At 64.2% G+C, this 461-nt stretch overlaps 1 protein-coding gene across 1 annotated transcript in view; it reads left to right on the forward strand.

The window, feature by feature from the left end:
• Window positions 1-461, forward strand: part of Ddx11 (DEAD/H (Asp-Glu-Ala-Asp/His) box helicase 11) — a 10,292-nt gene that overhangs the window by 1,132 nt on the left and 8,699 nt on the right. The window contains exon 2 of the mRNA XM_013023612.1: window positions 199-443. Within this exon, the coding sequence (XP_012879066.1) occupies window positions 199-443 (245 nt within the window). The remainder of the gene's footprint in view (window positions 1-198; window positions 444-461) is intronic.

Genomic DNA, 461 nt, shown 5'->3' on the forward strand with positions numbered 1-461 from the left:
CCCGTTTCCCCCCCTCCTATCCCTGCGCACGTTTATAGCTCCTTCTCCATAATCACTTTAAATTCCTTTGCACGCAGTGAGCCGTGTGATTTCAAAGCCTCTCTTTAGGATGCAGTTATTTCTTCCATCTCCCCTTCCTGTGGCCCCTGCCCTTCCGTTCCGTGGGGTGGTGGCGGGTGACGTGGCGTCTCGTGGCAGGGGAAGTCCTTGAGTCTCATCTGTGGCGCCCTCACGTGGCTGCGGGACTTCGAGGAGGAGCAGCGGCAGGAGGAAGCGCGTCTCCTCCGCTGCGGGGCCACCGCCGCCTCCAGCCCCTCGTCTTCCAGCCAGGAGCCCCCCGGCACCCCGAGGCCCGCCGGGGAGCCTGACTGGGTCACCCAGTTTGTGCAGAAGAAAGAAGAAAGGGAGCTGGTGGAGCGGCTGCAGGTGCGGGCCTGGGGGCGCGTGCTGGCGGGCCTGAG

This window comes from Dipodomys ordii, unplaced genomic scaffold (assembly GCF_000151885.1).
Source record: "Dipodomys ordii isolate 6190 unplaced genomic scaffold, Dord_2.0 Scaffold69, whole genome shotgun sequence".
In the NCBI taxonomy this organism is placed as follows: domain Eukaryota; kingdom Metazoa; phylum Chordata; class Mammalia; order Rodentia; family Heteromyidae; genus Dipodomys; species Dipodomys ordii.